The following is a 14,897-nucleotide window of genomic DNA, read 5'->3' on the forward strand; positions in this document are numbered from 1 at the left end:
TCATAGACAGGGCATTGACACAGGAGGAAGTCAGTGTTGTAATAAGCTTTGAATCTGTGAAATGGGAAATGACAAGTGAATATAGGTAGGTGGGAAATAATGCTAATGTATAGGGGATTCAGCACACTAGTAGCCTAACCACTGCCAATTTGCTGAAAATGCCAAGTGGGGAGAGAAGAGGTTTTGTAGGTTTAAAGGAGCCTTATATATTAGTTTTGGTGATACTGCCTTGGGAGAATACCCTCCATGTATCTGGGCTTGGAGATATGTGAACAAGTGCTTGTTTGGAAAATTCAGTAAGTAGATGATGGCAGCTGGTGTTATGAGCTGGGTGTCAGTTCTGCTAGTGGATGAGAATGAAAAGGCTGCAGAAGTCTTGAAAGAGGAGACAAGGGAATTTGGTGTGATAAAGGAGGAGAGTTCGCTGCTGGGATGATACAGTTAAAGGCAGCAACTAGGAAACTGATCCAGTCAGCAGCTTTCAAAATAGATGTTGAGTTAAAAATCTCATGTTAAAAATGTGATGCCAGGGAAGAGCATGCAGCAATACTATTTTATTCAGTAGGAGCCTTTTTTTTTCTTTTTTTTTTTTCTTTTTCTTTTAAGACCAGTATTCATTTTTAAATTGGATGATGAAAAATATAGCTCTTCCTATTCCTTACAGATTTAGGAATTTTATAACCATGTATTTCCTTTTTTGGAGGGAGAAGGGGAAGAGGAAAAACAGTGAGAAAATAATTTAATGGAATTTATATACAGAAAATGTTTATACAGAATTTTTAAGGTATCTATTACTTCTTGAATTAGAGATAAAATAATCTTTACATGTAGTAGGTAACATAAAATTTGATCTATGACTCAAAATGACAGTGTCTTTTTTAAAACACTTTAAAGTTCATTTGGCAGCAATTGTTCAATTAGTCACACTAAACAACAAAAAACTTGGATTTTACCTTCTGACTAAATAAATTATTTCTCTAGATGGACAACAAAACAAATGAGAGACACCTCAGAGTTAAATCTGAATTTTTCTTCCTTTTAATTAGTATCCAACCCTTTATGTTCTTGTAGCTTTCCAAATACTTATGTAGTGAAAACAAAATAATTTCTTTTTACATTATTGCTATTCCTTTGCAGTTTTAGCAACTTCAGCATTAAGATTATACTATTTTTGATCTACTTGTAAGCTACTTTTGTTCTTTTTATTCTGAAGGTGAGCTTTGATTCCCTTTGCTAGCATGGGAGCTGATGGTGTTCGACATTCCCAAGATTCAACCCTTACTGTTTTTCTCACTGTGTTCAAAATTACAGGGAGTCTGCTCTCCTTGTTAAAAAACTCATAAGGGGTCATTGGAAGGACAAGATAAATGTTGCTAGTTAGGAGAGCAAATTAAACTGAGCCTTTTCTTAGTGTAATACTGTTTGATTGAAGGCTAATGTCAATATGAACGCTTAACTAACACTTTTAATTATTTTGTCAGCTGCATTATTCATGGCATAAATTTGAGGTAGCAGGCTTTTTTTCAACCACTGCGTTTGTGGTTGACGCTGTTCATTGAACCTACCCCAGCTTGGCTTGGTAAAAGGCTGGTTGCCAAGAGGTCCAGAGAAGTCAATGATTAGTAGACTCATTTGTTCCCAAGGAACCGGGGCTCAGGAGGCATGCGGTACAAGTGGTATCATGATTGCTTCAGGAACCAGGATGATGTTACCAGTCACAGAAGCTGTGAGGTGTGCCGATTGATGTGGGGCTGGCCATCAGCATCACTTCCACTGCTGTAAGTGTAGCTCTACAATCAGTCATGGAGTGGCCTCTCTCCTGTAGAGGACTTCATGTCTAGGCCTGAGCTTTGTTGAAGAGCACTCTAGCCATAAACCTCAGTTTTCACTGTGAGGCTGAAATGCATCTGCAATTCATTGGGTCTTTTTTCTGATTAGGTTTGGTTTTGTCTTATTAACAGACTTGGATCTTCTGTCTAACAAACAAACATGAGTCATCTGAAGCTGTTCGTGACTACGCTGAAGTGGCATGGCATTAAACTTCTGGAAAAGCAAGATATAGCCAGAAGGGTATTTTTACATGGCCAACGGTATGTTTCATCAGGAACATCAGAACCATTCCTGAGTGCGAGTAATTCAAATTATGTGGAGGAAATGTATTATGCGTGGCTTGAAAACCCTAAAAGCGTACATAAGGTAAGTCTAAAACTTGGCTGTAAGTGATAATGCTAGGCTGAGAGTGGAATTGATTTTTTTTCTTTTTTAACTTGTTTTATAAAAAGTCCAGAAAGAGATCTTGTATGGAATGAAAAATGTGAAACTGATTTCCCACATATTGATTGTTGTAAGGTGTGATATTGCAGCTAAAAAAAGTACAGAGGAGCCACAGGCCTGGTGAGCTGAGCAGAAAGAATGAGAAGTCCAGATCAGAAGTAGTAAGCTGCTCAGAAACTTTCAGCCTTCCTCCATGGAAATCTTGTTCAAGCAGTCTGTTAAGTAATTAGTTACATCTGGAAGAAGACCCAAGAAATAAAATACTTTTTTTTTTGTTTGTTTATTGTAATAAAGTTGTATCAGAATATATGTTATATTTAAATAGTATGTGTTGACATTGGTACTTCTAAACTGTCTGAAGATGATGAATGTTCAGTTCCCTTTAGGTAGCCATGGAAGTTGTAACCTTAAAACTGAATCTGAAATTGTTAGAAAAGCCTTTTTAAGTATCTTGAAAAGTATTTTGTTCTGTCTCTCCCTCTCTCTCCAGGCGACATATTTATTTGCTTTTTTTACTTTAAATCTATTGCCCAAATCCTTTCTTGTGGACAAAATACATATTTTTTGTATAGACTTATTTTTTAACAAGCTTTCTGCTGACAAAGAAAGCTCTCTTATGGTGATACATGTATAGTAACTTAAGAAGCTGACGAGAAGTCTGATAAATTTGAAGACAGACAAGTAATTTTCTAGAGAAGTAATGTGAATTGTGCCCAAAATGTTTACCAAATTGGCTGTGTGTTCCCTTATTCTTGAGGCACTTATATCAAAATGTCACTTAGAAGTTGTTGCTCTAAGTCTGACAGTCTATCTAGAGTGTGAGGAAGTGACGCATGTTGAGGAAAAAAAAAGGGGGGGGGGGAGACCAAAAAAGCAGTTTTGTAGCTGGTTTTTTGGATGTTGTGTATGAATTTAGTCTTGTTGGAAGGTGACATATGCAGTGACAACTCTGAAAACTGAGTGTTATTCACATAGCAGACAGATCCTAGGTCTTTTGTGTTACACCTGAACTTGGAACTGAAGAGACCTTCTCCAGGGGTGGCTGCTTCTCTCATCCCGTCTGTCTTTGATTCCTCATCATGCAACTGCCAGCTAAAGTTCCAGCCAAGGTAGAGCAGGGTAGCGCCTTGTGTGGGTGCATTGAGTTAATGTCTGAGAAGCCCTCATGATGTGTTGGTGCTATAGATCGATATTAACCCTTTTATTTTGAGGACAGTGAGGGGATGAACTCAGGCCTAAGGAGTGTGTCTGGTGACATCTTGTTTTCTCTTGTTTCATTTGAGTTACGTCGACTCGCGGCAACCTTCTTTCCTTTAAGGAGAACGAATTTTCTTGTTCAGACCCTTTACAGCCGGGTGAATGTCGCTGCTGTGGCGTCTTGCAGACTTCGAACGGGGCGTAAGCCCCAGTACGTTAACGGGGGTGTTAGGCGGCGAAGTCAGCGGTGGGCAGGAGGCGGGCGGCCGCCGGAGCTGTCCAGGGTGCTGAACGGACGGGCTGACCGCCGGCCGGCACCGTCCTCCGCGGGGGAGCGAAACTGGCCCGGCGCGACCGCCCTAGCAGAGAGCAAAGGCTTCTGCTCCACCTAGACCTGCTTCTTGTGTTGCTGATCCTTAGGCGGAAATGCTAAAAAGGACTATCCGATTCGTCTGGCAGTTCAGGCACAGTTGGGCGAGGTGATGCAGTTCGTAGGTTGAATAACAACCGAGAAATTAGCAGAAGTGAATTGACAGAGGAATATAAATGTACTGGTGGAGTAAGGTGTGGTCTAGGGAGTGGATCCCAGGTGATTCAAGATGAGTGTTAAAAGTATGTGAATTCTTTTCCAGGTTAACTATATGTAATATACTTACAACAGGAATGAACTGAAGTAAGTTCACTGTGTGCCTGGTTTATGAGGCTTAAAAGAATATGATTGATGGACATCATGGATTACTTTACAGCTATTCTTGCCTAAATAATTAGGTTTTTCACAGCCTAGAAAAAAGGCGGGGAGGAGAATGATGCCGATTAATTTTACTTGGTTTCATCAACAAAATTAATTCGTGGTTTCTTGAAAACCATATAATTTCATCAGCTGAAAGCTATAAATGTCTACCCAAGATTTTTGTTGACAGGAATTGTTCAATTTGGGCTTTAATAAAACAGGTTAAAAATGTTGCTAGTTGAACTTGCCCTGTTTTCTTAAAAATACAGAAAAATTCATGCCATAGTTGTCACTGTAGGCAAGTTGTGAATTTGTCATTGTGCTATGGAAAGTGGTGGCAGTGTTGGAAAATAATGTCAAGAGATACCAATGACTTATGTGGTGTTGGTTATGGTATTGTTAATAATTTGACTGTCTCTGCAGGCCACTCATATTTCATTATCAGTATGTCCGGCATGGTTTAGAGAGCCAATTTGTGCTAGGCGTTTAGACATTACATTCTCTTTCCTTTATTCATCTTTATTTCCTATTTTTCCTCATGTTTCTTCTTCTTGGATATCTCCTTATCAGAGGGGATGTGCCTCCCTCTGGTTGATGAGATGAAAAAAGCTTTATTTTTCCTGGGCTTTAAAAATTATACTCTATTCACTCTTACTTAGAAACTCCAATTAATCAAATTATTTCCATATGAGAAGATTTGACTGGACATATCTTCCCATGTATGCTTATTTAATACTGTTTGAAATATGGCTGTCACATTCCAATGAGCATATTCAGTGTTACTAGCGTTTTTTCTAAGAACCTCTCCTTTCTATGTATACCATGGTTATATATCAAGGAATATGTATTTATATCCATAGGAGCTTTTATTCTTTGTGCAAATCCATTCCTGATGATTTCCTGCTTTTCCTTAACTTTTGAATTTCCTATCCTTCGTGTAGCCAAAACAACAATCAGAATAAAATGACGTGGGTTCTGAAAAAGGCATCATTATTTCTCCTTGAAGTGCGGTGTCAGGGCCATAGATCATAAGAGAGAAGCTTGACAAGGCTCAGTTATTACTATCACAAGATTAATTACAAAACGGTATGGTTGGATATTGAGTACATAATGCCTGCCATGTTATCCTGTACGCAGCTGCTCTACCGTGAGTGTGTAATCACTTCCTTGTTTTATGTAGTTGGAAAAACTGTGGGGGTTTTGTTTTGTTTTGACTTAATCTTTTTTTTTTCTCTCTTTTTTTTTTTTTTAAGTGATGTAGTGATGCTCAGTATGTGTCTTCTAAGGCTTTACTGTCCTTACTGCAGTTGATAAATATTGTGATGTCACTAGAAAAAAAACCCAAACCATCAAGATAACAAATATGTTACTTGTTATTCTAAGTGCAACAGTGTTTATTATATGAGAGTAGAGTATTGCCACTGAATCACTTGAAGTGTGTTATATTACTTGAGAAAATAATGGTTAACTACAATATAGATTTGCTGACAGGAAAAAAAATGGAATGTATCATGTATCACATGTATCACTATAGTAATTTATTTTTTACAGATGTATTTTTCTATTATAATTCTCCTCTATCATTTTCTTAAAGAACTTTACTAATTTAGGTAAGAACCTGCAGGTCTGCTGTGAGACCAAGCTGGTCTTCTGTCTGTTCAGTCACATGGCAAATGCTGTTGCCAAAGACTGACATTGATACACAGGACTTGAAGACTATAATCTGGTATCAATCTTGAAAGATGCTGTAGACATCTGTAAAGGCTTTGATGGATGTGTATCTAGAAAAAACTAATTTTCTGTAGCCAAATGATGTATTTTCCCTCCCCTCTGATTAAATGTCAAGCTTGCCCAACAAATCAATAAGTTCAGAAATGCGATAGGAAAAAACCAGTGTGGATTCCTTCTGTCCCAGCTGGCTGCATCTTCAGATGTAAACATTTTGAAGGTATTTCTTTGTATTTGTGAGTTTGCATGAAGAAAGGGTCCTATCCTTATTCTCCTTAAACAGGTAGCTTGTTGGGCACGTCTATTTGGATTTTGTTAGCTACTGTCTCAGCAGAGCACTTGTCTAAAAACATATTCAGTTGTTTGTGGGACTGTCCTGTAATAACTTTTACATCTAAATGAAAAGCTTTTGACTCAACAAAGGAATAGTTACTTTATTATCATCATTGTATGTGTATCGTGGTGTTGGAAGAAGTGGGGAAGGAACCTTAACATAAGCAAAGCATATTCTTTATTAAAACTTTGAATGAATACCAAATGTCAGATTTGTCATGGATCCAAATGTGTGTTTGGAATTTCCTAATTTAATGAAGTTAATAACTGTGTATTGCCAAAATAATTCCTCCAGTCTAAGTAGCCTTAGTTGTAAAATGAAGGGATTGTATCTGTTTTTCACTGTCTGGCAACTGCAAACTCTCAAACTAGGTGCTGTATAGCCGTGTAATAACAATACTGTTCTTAATACAGAGTAAGAAGGTGTATCGAGAGAATATCAGAGGAAATGCGGTTACACTAATGGACTCTTGTAGACCATTTATAGGATGCTGTGTAAATTCAGACTTCTAATCTCAGTGCGGCTAGCAATGTGTCAAGGTAAGAAGAATATAGGAAATGGGCATAAATGAGAGAAGGGAGGAGGAATGAATTCTTCATCAGTGTGTCTGGAAGTGACCACTAAGCATGATCTGTCTGCCTTAATTTGTCATGGCATACAAAAGTTAGGCTATGTTTAGATCAAGGCTGTGTTAGAGCAGGGTGATAAATAAAGTAAGTTTATCATATTTGTATTAATGCAGCTTTGTATTAATAAAGAAGTAAGAGGGGTGCATTAAAGCAGTGTTTCTTGGGCAGCGGCTTCATGCTAATGATGAGATTCCTGCCCACAGGTCCAGTGACTCCCCCCCGTTCCATAACTTGAACTTGGAAGGTTGGGTGATGTTTAGCTCTTGTATGCTGCCCCTCTCATAGTGTTTCTTAACACCTTAAAGCTTGTAGAAATTTCAATATGAAGACTTTTTGTTAATGAAAACAGAATTTTATAAATATTTTTTCTGTCATGCAGTGTTAGTATTACATTATTTCGATTCTCTTGTGTATTCTGTAATTAATATATAAGTAACATTCTTTTAAAAATCAAATCTTTGGGCTACTTTTTGTCTTTTCTGGCACTGGTTCCTTGAAATGCGTTCGTTCCAAGCTCACAGCCAGGGTAAATAACATGCACCGTACAAAATGAAATTTAGCTTTTACAGTTCTTCTGTTCCAGTCACAAAGATTTTAAAGTTTTGAAATAGCTTCCTTTTTCTCCTAAGTTAGCCAAATCGAGGAAAATGTTTCATGCCTTTCATTACCTTTTATGGAAACTGTAAGGTAAGCATAAGTATTGATTAGTCCCCTACTAGTGCAGGCTTTCTTCTTTGTTGGGTATAAGCATCTCAAATGTTTTATCCCATTCTGCTGCTCTCTGTTGGCATCCATATATCTAATACCATTCTAACCTCGGACAGTGACCACCTCATCAGAACGGGAACAGTTCAGGAAAACAAGACTTGGGCATACGTGGAGGAAGTGGCTTGTGTAAAAGTGCAGATGGAAATAAAAGGATCTTCTGTTTGTTGTGATTCAGCTTCTGAAATATGTACTTTTCTAAAGTTATGACTTGCATCTGAAACCAGGCCCACAATTCCTTTCATAGTAAGGTAACCTAAGCTAATGAGGAAAGAATCTTAGACCAAAAGCCTCACTCAGAAAAGCTGTAATTGCTTTTAAACAGTTTCTTCAAGAAAGGCCCTTAAGGACTGACTGATTCTGATTTGGCATATTCAGTGAGTGTCTTGAAGTATCATAAATTCTTTTAGTATCATTAAAGGAATGGATTAATTTCATTTATTAAGGTTTTCAGTTTTATAGGCTTGATACTGCTTTACCAGCAGCATAATATCATACCCATTACTGGTTGCCTGAATAAGCATCACAGTTAAAAAGAGCTGTGTGAATGAATAATGTACGAAGATGCTTTGCACTCATATGTGCTGGCAAGTTTTCCACTGAACAAGCTCAGTGTAAGAAATTAGATGAAAAAGGCTCTGTGTAAATGAAACACACGGTTGCTACCAAGACGCAAACTTATCAGTGCTCCCTTTTTGCTGGATATTAGTGGTACTTCATACTGTAATGTAGTGAGGTACCATTTGCAGCTTGAAGGAGCTGCTTTTGGTTGAGACTTTTGTTTGAGGTAATAAATTTTCCTTCTTCTTTCCTTCTCTGTACACATGTCCAGTCCTGGGATGTATTTTTCCAAAATGCTAATTCTGGCCAAGCATATGATCCCCATCTACCAGATCAGTTGGAAAGAAAGGCATCGTTTCTTCAGAGCCATGGCCTGGCCCAGACACCGGGTAAAGCTGAAAAGCTTGTTGAAGATCACCTTGCTGTGCAGTCTTTGATAAGAGCGTACCAAGTAAGTGTACTTTGGGGTAGGTGTGGGAGGGCCTCTCCTTTGCAAACAACCTTTTCCATCCTTTTTATGTTCTTGTTTGTCTTCTGGTCTTAACTCTTGCCTGTTGTCTTGCTCCTGATCCAGAGTGTCTTGAACTAGACGTTCTTTTCTTCCCTGCACAGTGTCTGAACACTGAGGTCCTGGATTAAGACTGGGATGCTCCTCTGGCTTAGCAAACTCAGGATTCAGATTGCCCACAGCCCTGGTGCTGGGCATCTGACTTAACCTGGAAGCTCTTTATGGAGATAGTCGTTTGTGAAAGGGAATATGAATCTATTTTTTTTTCCCCGTTTACCAGGAGCAGGAGCCAAACATGTCAAAGCTTACCCTTTACTATTCTTTTGGCTCACTTGACTGTATTGAGATTTTTTTTGTGTGTGTATGTGTGCCTCTGATTCAGTAAGTTACTTGACCATATTGGAACACTAAGTTATCTCAAATAGTTTTGCTTCATATGAAGGGGATTGTCCTGGATATACTAGTACGAATGAATCTTCTGATGTGTGCGGTGAAGTAAGAACTATTTTCTCTCTTCAACAGCAAACTTTTCCATGATCCGAGTCTGTCCAGTTCTAAATATTACTACGTTTCTTTAAGAAAGGAGGAAATGTGCTTGCCTTCTCATATGTCTAGTGTGAATTTTGAGATTCCTGATTTGAGCAGGATTATAGGTACAAAGACAAAGGAGAAATAATGAATTAACCAGAAGCTGAATTTTGGGAGGCTGATGGTACTGAGTTTGGGTCAGCTTTGATGAATTTCTCTTAGAGAGCTGTTCATCAAAGCTGACTTTGTTTCACACACAGATTTTTTTAACCCTTTTATTAAATTAAGAAATTAAGTCTAATTTCCTTTTTTCCTTTAAAAGAAGAAGGATTTTGGAAATAGCACAGTGGGTTTGGTTAGATGTTTTCTGAATGTAAAAGAAGTTTAAACATTTTTATTTAGACATGTGTTTAATATCTTAGTTTCAATAAAAGGCTTAAAAACAGCGTGAAACAAAAAAAACCCTCTAAACGTGTAGATCTGTGTTGAGCAAAATATTCCAGTTTGAGTTTTAAAATGTTTTTTCTTTTTTTTTTTTAAATAAGTATGTAACTTCCCAAGAAGTTTGTTACAGTTTGACTTGAGCAGATCTGTTCTTCCCTGCACTAAGAATTTTAACTCCTGTTTGCTATCATCAGAGGAATAGAACTTTTTTAAAAAACTTTTTTTTATGTGCACATCGCATTGTCACCATTGATTCAGGTATGAACCATGTTATTCCAGCTGTTGGAGAGGTGTTGTAAAAGAGTAGAAAGGTTTGTGAATATAAAGAGTATACAAAATTTGCTCAGAAATAGCTATGTCCAAAACAACCACTTCAGCCCATTCACTTTTGCTTGCAGTAAAAATTTGTTGAAGAATTAGAGAAAATTGGAGAATGTTAGGCTGCTTTGACACCATTTACTTGAAAATAGTTCAGGGATTGCCATTTTGTTTCCTGTATTTGTGTGCTTTCCAACTCAAGTGATGGAACAGAAACATCTGTATAAATGGCAGGCACAAATGTGTCTGTGACAAACAAAAGAGGATTACCTAAGGCAACTGTCTGTTTTTAAAAGGTATTTAATACCCTCTAAACTCAGTGTTGAAGGGATACAATCAATTTGTGACCTTCCTTTGCCTGATAATGAAATGAAATGGAGAAGGATACAGAATTTTCATTTCTCAAACCTGTCAGTATTTTATGATTTTTGTAGTAAACTGCTCTGTGGTTGTTGAGCTGGTCTTCTGAAAAGGCAGTTAATCTATTGCTTTTTCTAATGCAGAAATGCAGGATGCCCTGAAAGAAGGATTTCCAGTGAAATGTGTGTGCTTAGCAAAAATGAGTCTAGATAAAAGAAGACTCAAGAAATTAATTTATAATGTAGATTTTATTTTTTTTTTTCACCTCTGTCTAGGAAACATGATTTTCAAGTCTAGTTTCAGGTAGTCCATACTTGCATTTAGTCAAATTTATGGCAATTGATGAAAATTTTCCAGGCATGTATTTACACAAGGTTGATCTCTGATGTTGTTACTATTTTCTGTATCCAGTGAAAGAAGTGGAAGTTATTAAAAAATAACTTGATATTGAGGAAAATACTGTCTTTAAATAAAAGACCAAACTACTCCTGGAGTGAAATATAGCATAGCACTTATTTGCTCTTCTGGGTTTTGGTGTTTTTGCTAATCCTCTTCCTCTACCTACTAATACTGCAGAGCAGATGTAGCTTAGGGAGGTGAATTCTTTCCTGTTGATGATGCTTGAGACAGAATTGTTTGCTTAGTTCCAGTCAGATAGACTTTGTGCCTCTGTAAACAATGAGGTGGCACAGATGTTGCTGTGGGCATCATTTGGCCTGTCAGACTTTTATTACTGGTGATTCATGAGATGCAAAGAATCTCAGAGGCCAGGCTGAATTTACAGGGCAGGTGGTTCCAAAAAAGCTGCCATATTTCTGTTTGCGTATGAGTAGAAAGCATTTTGTTATGAACTCTCCTGCAAATATAGAACATTTGAATAGTGTTTTTACAAGTCCCTTCTTGATGAACCACACTTTAATCACACTCTATGACTGTGTGATGTAATTCATTATTAATATTGCAGTTTATTAAGATTTTTTTTCCCAGAGACAATTAGGATACTAGTAGTGTGAATGCAATTCTACCCAAGTGATCTGAATTTGTTCTTAAAAAGAAAAATATTAAGGAGAAAATATTCATATATTAATCTATAAAAAGCTTTTAATGAGCTAACTTGGTATATGAGAATCATGCACAAGAGACATACCAAAAAAATTGGGGTTTATGTGTGACTTTATTGAATCAATTAGTTATTTCGTCTGCAGCAATGTTGTATGTTAATATAAGGCATTAGTTTATAGCACCTTGTGGCATGCATTAACACCAGTCATATTGATAACGGAAAGCTGGCTAAATTCCCTGTTGAATGTGTTCTTTGGTGTCTTGAATGTCAATTTTATCATAGATGAAATTCCTGAAATTTTATGAATTAAAATAAATGCTATCTGATGCTATCTGATGTGGAGCAGAGCTCATAAAGAGTGATCCCTTCACTTCCAGTATAAATGTCTTCAGCACCAATCTATGTTTTAGGTCAGCAATGCTGTATTTTAGTATTCTGCAGCTGCAGAAAGGGGGATTCAAGCAAAAATACAAAAAGACTGAATTAGCAAATGGTAGTATCTATAGACTAGTCATTGTTTTTTTATTTTTCCCAGAGATTTAGAGTACGATCTTTAGTAGTTTTCTTTACTTAGACTTCAGTGTAATTCCAGTTTAAATGATATGTCAGCCAAAATAAAGGTTATGTTCTAATATGTATTCAGCAATTTTTAATAGAGGTGGTATACATATCCAGAGGTGTAATGCTTATTTCCTGTTCTTATGGGAAAACTTGGGAAATATGACCCTTTTGTGACATTTGTGGTATTTGCTTATTGGACTTCACAGCTGATATACATGCTATGGAGAGATATCAGTGACTTTTTCCCTTCATCTGAGTTTCGTTAGTGCGATTTCATTTTTCTCTTACTTTCCTCCATTTTCAGATCCGTGGCCATCATGTGGCTCAGCTGGATCCCCTTGGAATTCTGGATGCAGACTTGGATTCGTTTGTTCCATCTGACTTAATCACTACGATCGATAAGCTTGGTGCGTACACTGTATGCCTTGTCATTTGCAAAGGTCATTTGCCTCTTTTGACTCATTGGGCTGAGGTGATTTAATAAGACATTTCAGGGAACCTTTTCTGCTTGCTGGTATCATGAAATAGTTTCTCTGAGCATCTGTCAGGAGGCTGAAATTTCAGGACTACTGCTAGAATTTCTACTCTGAGATTCCTGCGAATTCACCTGCTGATGAATGATGATTATAAACACTTTATAAAACCCCCAAATCTCATGGTTTTGAACCACATGAGAAATTAATACTGATCAATACGTTAGGCCAAGATTCTGGTAATCTAAATAACTTTTACAGCATTATGCTTGATACTTGTTTTGACTGGGGACATCTGAAGGCTAGTCAATAGGAAAAACAAGCAATAAACAAGATGCTGGATAGAGGAACTTAGGGTAAATTTCATACCAAATTTGGATTCTAGCCTCTGATACTTACTCCTTCTGTGTGACTTGAAGAAGTCTCTTTCCATGTTTTCTTCTGATAAGAATTCTACACTTTGAAGTTGACTTGTGTATATAATCCAATGGTGATCATTTTAGTTTACTGCTGGAGGAGTGTAGTACACTAGGGGTTTGCTTTTGCAAAGGTTGTTCTGGTTGCAAAGAGGGCATGTCTTTGAGAAATTGCACTGATCAATTTCTTTGCTCCTCTCTGCTTGAATAAAAAACCATCTGATTGATTTTTCTTTGCTCTTCAGTCTACCTGGTATGTTTAAAAGGTGGTTTTCTACTTGGTAAAGACACTGAATCAATTTTTCTTTGGTATGTAAGGAAGCTTTTTGCACCAGACATAAAACATAGTGCATGTAGGAGATAAAACACATTCTACTTAATTTTACTCTAAGTACATCTCCTGTCTCTTTACTGCTGTTTTTTCTTTTTCTGGTGGTAGGGAAAGAAGCAGTGGTAGGGAGAGAAGCAGTTCTGACCCTTGATCATATAAAGGCAGTGGAGTGCTTAAGATGGTAAATAGAGAGGTGCTTACACAAATCAGGGGCTCTCTTTGAAGTTTGTCAGCTTTAATTAAAGGAAAGTACCTACAAGAAAATACATTAGACATTTACTGAGTAAATATAATTTGTTCGGAGCATGGGTGATTGCTAGCATGTCAGCACAAATTTATTTAAAGTACAGAGTGTCATGACTAGTCAGAAGGCATCATACTGAAGCCCTCATGAGCATAGGAAAAATATGCTAGAGCTCTGAATGAGAGGGTGCAACTGATGTGATAGTTTGTGAGGGAAAACAACATTTCTAACTTTGTCTTGGCACAGCAAAAGAGAAGGATCTCAAATGTTGCCTGTCCTTGAATGTTCCAGGCAGGAAACTTATGAAAGGTCTCTGGTGGTACAGAAAGTATTTTAGTGTTTGATTTTTCTGTGCATTTTCTTTGTCCCATCTTCTGGTTTCTTTTTTGAGAAGTCTTCTGGTAGGAAGTTTCTTCTGGGAGTTGCTTCTAGAAATACAGCTAGTTACAGGTGTACCTACTGCACGATTGAAGTTCAATAAGGTTGTATCTCTTTAAACATGAGGTGATGCTTCAGTAAATATGCAGTGCTGCAGTACAAAGCACAGATGTTCTGTGTATGCCCAAATCACTCCTGTACGTGTTCTGGTTTTTGCATGACAGAACATGAAGAGCCTGTGAAGTCTGAGAGAAAGTCAGAGGAAAAAAAAAAGGATGTTAGCACTGCTTTGTTTCAAAAGACACTAAAGTCCCTCTCATCCCCTGTATCCCTCCCCCGCTCCTTTCTCTCTTTTTTTAAATTTTTTTTTTTTTTTTTAGCATTACAGAATTAATTTGGTGCTGGAAGAACCTATTATGGTACTGAAAAGGAGAAATAGTGGTACACAAACATTTTTTTTGATCGCTCCAGATTTGACATTTAATATATTATTAAAATTATTATTAAAACCAAAATGAATATTTAAAAATATATTATTTTTAAACCACAAAATGTGTTATTACTGACAGTGCTGTAGCGTAAAAGTGGTGGCAAAGTAGTCCTATGGCCCAACTTCAACTCTAAATACTAAGTTCTGTTATTATTTCATTTCCAAATTGCTTCTTCACTTTCATCTTCAGAAAACTCATTTAACAGGGCATACGGACCACTATTCTGTATTGATTTAACAGTTATGTGCAGGCTGTCATATCAGTGTTAAAGTGGATGCCTGCAGCTTATCTGGAACGAAGATAAAGAGTTCGAAATGAAAAATAGAGAAGCCGTTTTTGGGTTTGAAAAATTTTTTACATGTGCACCCACACATATAATTTTTATGTATATATGTTTATATAACTGTATGTAATATGTAATATAAGTTTTATACATTTGCTTCTTACCCTTGTAAGAAACTATATTTCCTTTCTTCGTTTAACAGTTCTAGATTAAACTTTATCATACAAAGACTTTAACTTGCATTGATACCAGTCTTTCAGTCTTGTCTGTTGTGTATTTTG

At 37.0% G+C, this 14,897-nt stretch overlaps 1 protein-coding gene across 2 annotated transcripts in view; it reads left to right on the forward strand.

Moving 5' to 3' along the window:
• Positions 1–1,989: 1,989 nt before the first annotated feature.
• The window catches only part of OGDHL (oxoglutarate dehydrogenase L), a 50,983-nt gene continuing 38,075 nt past the window's right edge, over positions 1,990–14,897 (forward strand). The window contains exons 1-3 of one of the 2 annotated variants that reach the window (XM_075026886.1): positions 1,990–2,196; positions 8,490–8,669; positions 12,305–12,407. In XM_075026886.1, coding sequence (XP_074882987.1) covers positions 1,990–2,196; positions 8,490–8,669; positions 12,305–12,407 — 490 coding nt within the window. Of the gene's footprint in view, positions 2,197–8,489; positions 8,670–12,304; positions 12,408–14,897 lie in introns of those variants that run through there. The other variant, XM_075026887.1, reaches the window with a different exon arrangement.

The sequence above is a fragment of the Buteo buteo genome, chromosome 4 (genome assembly GCF_964188355.1).
Source record: "Buteo buteo chromosome 4, bButBut1.hap1.1, whole genome shotgun sequence".
NCBI lineage: Eukaryota > Metazoa > Chordata > Aves > Accipitriformes > Accipitridae > Buteo > Buteo buteo.